This window comes from Galeopterus variegatus, unplaced genomic scaffold (assembly GCF_000696425.1).
Source record: "Galeopterus variegatus unplaced genomic scaffold, G_variegatus-3.0.2 Scaffold6129, whole genome shotgun sequence".
Taxonomy (NCBI): Eukaryota; Metazoa; Chordata; class Mammalia; order Dermoptera; family Cynocephalidae; genus Galeopterus; species Galeopterus variegatus.
The window spans coordinates 1-3661 of record NW_007732240.1 but is presented as its reverse complement, the minus strand read 5'-3'; the positions used below and the strand labels follow the sequence as shown (position 1 = coordinate 3661).

Genomic DNA, 3661 nt, shown 5'->3' with positions numbered 1-3661 from the left:
AAAAATTACACCTGTTTGCAATGAATTGAGAAAATATAGAACAGACATAAATCTCAGATTTACTAATGAGAAGATGAAGACCTAGATGATAGATAAATTGCCTTGCCAGTGTTCACACAGAAGTGGGCAAATCTTGTTCTAGACCAGATCTCTCTTTCTCTCCTCTCTCTCTCATTCTCTTTCTTCTCTCTCTCTCCCTCACTCTTTTTCAAAATAGAGATTTGAGGCTTCAGAACTACAATTTCCTGGAGGTTATTCAACTCACCTTGAACTAGTGGCTGAGTGTAATGTCACCATCTGATGATCCGGCTTGCTAGAACCGAGTAATATATTCCAGAAAGGACTGCTCATGGGTGCTGAGACGCCCTCATCTGTAAATAGGCTTTCTGATGCTTTGTCAGCATGTTTGTTATGTGGCCTGCACCCTGGGTATCTAGTTAGGCTCCTGGGATCACCAGAGGAGAACCTGCCTCATCTGATTAGTATTATCTGGTTTGCCCTTCATCTGCCCTTAATGATTGTCCTTAAACTACCCACAACCAACAACATCCAGCCTGTGCATCCTTCATTTGTTTTCCAACCAGTTCATTCACTTTCCCTGGGTGTTGTTTGGAGTACAAGCTGAGTTAGTCACTGTGTTTTTCCGGCTGTTCTCTAGTGTCTCAACTTGTTTCACTGGTTTTCAGCTGAGGCAAGAGTTGCCATAGGAACAGGCCTCCATGTTCCTTCCTGCACAGGAAGTGAACCTGGCACTGCAGTGCTGTTTTCAGAGCTGGTCAAGGCTCAGAACGTTCGGCTCGTTATTTAGATGGGAGAGTATCGATGAGCCAAAGGGTATCATTTCTTCCTTTCTTCCTTCCATTCTTTGGTTCTGTTAAAACTGCTTTTGTTTGGTTTCATTTTCAAATTATTTTTCTTCTCGTTGCCAATGATATAGAAACTCAAAACCACAACTGATTTTGGCCAGAGATATCTTCACAATCAGCGGACTTTATAGAAGTTTGCAGAGTCACTAAGGATGAGATGTGATAGATACTGTCTTGTAATTGTGTCACTTAGGAGAAATGAAGGCCTTACCCACAAGCAGAGAGGAGAGTTACCCTCGAGGTAGAACTGAGGGAAAGCAGAAAATGATCTCCTTGGCCAAATACCTCCCAGACATCCTTCCTCCATTGCTGTCAGCTGTAGGGCCTGGAATTCTTCCAGCAGGGATTCCTTTTTCTTGGAGATAACATATAACACTCAATTTCACCCTAATATGAGTACTTGGGCAATTCTCTTAACTTTTCAATCTCAATTTTCTCAATGATTAAATGAGGAGTTGAAATATATCACCTCTAAGGTTCATTTCAATACATGTGCAAAGAGGAACAGTTTTTGAATCTATTATTCAGTCATTAACACATGAATAATTTTACTAGATTTCCCCTCAATGTTTTAACACAAAACAAGTAAATGTAGATTATGATGGATGAAGGAAGACTCCAGGGTATGCCCAGGTGGGGCCTTGGAGGATAAGGTCACTGGAAACATGGGCAGGGGAGGGAGGGACTAAAAGAGAAGTGGGTTTAGAAAGGGGAGATGGAGGGAAGGGTGCTGAGAACAAACTTATACTTACTATTTTGTCTAGAGGAATTTAAAAAGTCCTTTGCTATTTTGTGGCATTTCAAAAGAACAGAATATATTTAGATCTAGAACCGAATAAATCAATCAGTGAAAATGTATAAAATGCCTGAATATCCAAATGTTATGGAGGATTCAAGAGAAACATGGAACCTAGTACCTGCCCTCAAGGAGTCATTAGCAGTGTTATTAGACACCTCAGGCAAGCATCATTGAGGTCTACAATTCCTCATGAGTCACCTTTCAGGTGTTTCAGGAGTTCGGGGGAAGATTAATTTAATAGGAAGCGAACCATTGCTTTGGCAGGTACTCTGCCCGACTCTTTAAACCATCATAATGTATTGTGCATGCTGAGAGCTTTGACACTAGCAAGGCTGGCTGGATTTGGAGGACCGTGATAATTTCTAGGACTATTTGAACTGGGCTATTGCTTCACTGTTCAGGACTGCTTGTGCTGTGTTGCTTCATCTGTAGTATATTAATCACAAATGAGTTATTTTCTTTCTTGTCAGTTTTATTTAATGAATGGGAGATATGCATCAGAGTACAGAGAAATTCAAGCAGGTCAGAGAAATGACTGGAATGCGTTGTATTCTTATTTCATGAAATATAATGAAGTTGAATTAGGGAAACATCTGGAAAATTACTAATGATTACAGAAGTCCAGCAGGGCAAGGATGGTGCTAACGGCAGCATCACAACACCTCCTGTATCCACTGACACTTGGCTAATGTGCTTTCATGCTGTCTGTCTGAAATAGATCAACATGACTGAACAGGCCCCCGAGCCACACGTGGAGGAGGCTGATGATGATGACCTGGACGGCAAGCTCAACTACAAGCCTCCACCTCAGAAGTCCCTGAAGGAGCTGCAGGAGATGGACAAAGATGATGAAAGTCTAACGAAGTACAAGAAAACACTGCTGGGGGACGGTCCTGTGGTAGCAGGTGTGTGCGTAAGGGACAGGGGGCAGGTAGAGGGTCTCAGATACTTTTCAGTCCCCCAGGAGTAGGAGCAGAGGAAAGAGTAGCACCTGCATCCAGGGTTAGATGGGTGAGGCGCAAGTTATATATGATCAATGAAGTTGTGGAATGAATAATTAAGTCTTCTTTCAACAGCAGATGCAAGTCAGCAATGCAATGGGCAAAAATCACACGTAGGGAGGATTGAGAGAGAATCCCAGACTACCACTGAGTACTGCGTTCCCCTCTCTCCTCTTTTTCCTTCTCAGTCCTTACCTAACCATTCATCTCCTCCACATACACAATGGCAGGACAAGACTTGGCCCAACGATAGGAAGGGGCAGTGCCCAGCTAGCAGACTGCCTTACCTACAGCCACCCGGGAAATGTTTGATGTTAGTCATTGTGATAGACCCACAAGTGCCTGAAGCAGAAATACCATTGCCGTCATTTATAAAGCCGTCAAGACCAAGCATGGTGAATCTGCCACTTCCTATTCTATTTCTACTCCAGATCGAGAAACCACTTTTCTGTTTACATTCTCTCTCTCACACTTAAATGCACGTACACTACACACAGAAATCTCTTCCCTGTGCTTACATGCCTTTTTGAATCCTGCAGACCCAACAGTTCCCAATGTCACTGTCACCCGGCTTACCCTGGTTTGTGACTGTGCTCCAGGACCAATCACCATGGACCTTACTGGTAAGTGGACACATCTGTATTGTTCAGAGGGGCCTAAGATCACAGGGAAAACTTGGTCTCTGTCCCCTGTTCCATCAAAAAGAAACCCTAGTAAGGCAAATCCCAGAGGAATATATTCTGGGACCAGTTCACAAATCATTGCTCTTAGAGTGCACAGTATTTACCATGTTTCATGAAAAGCCCAATCTCTATCTCTATTTAATGGAAGAAGGTGTAGGTATATATACTTGATATACTTACTTGTATCATATTTAATTCAGATTTCTATCTCCACGTGATAGTAGAATTAGTACTCATGTAAAAGAGTTCTCATGGAAATATTGAGAAACAAGCTGTGTGCTTCTGGAGGTGTAATGTTTATACAGTCTAAAT

At 42.4% G+C, this 3661-nt stretch overlaps 1 protein-coding gene across 1 annotated transcript in view; it reads left to right on the top strand.

Moving 5' to 3' along the window:
- The window catches only part of LOC103605868 (rho GDP-dissociation inhibitor 2-like), a gene marked incomplete at its 3' end in the record, with an annotated part of 14120 nt that extends 10831 nt beyond the window's left edge, over positions 1–3289 (top strand). The window contains exons 2-3 of the mRNA XM_008590471.1: positions 2384–2570; positions 3206–3289. Coding sequence (XP_008588693.1) covers positions 2390–2570; positions 3206–3289 — 265 coding nt within the window. The remainder of the gene's footprint in view (positions 1–2383; positions 2571–3205) is intronic.
- Positions 3290–3661: the final 372 nt, after the last annotated feature.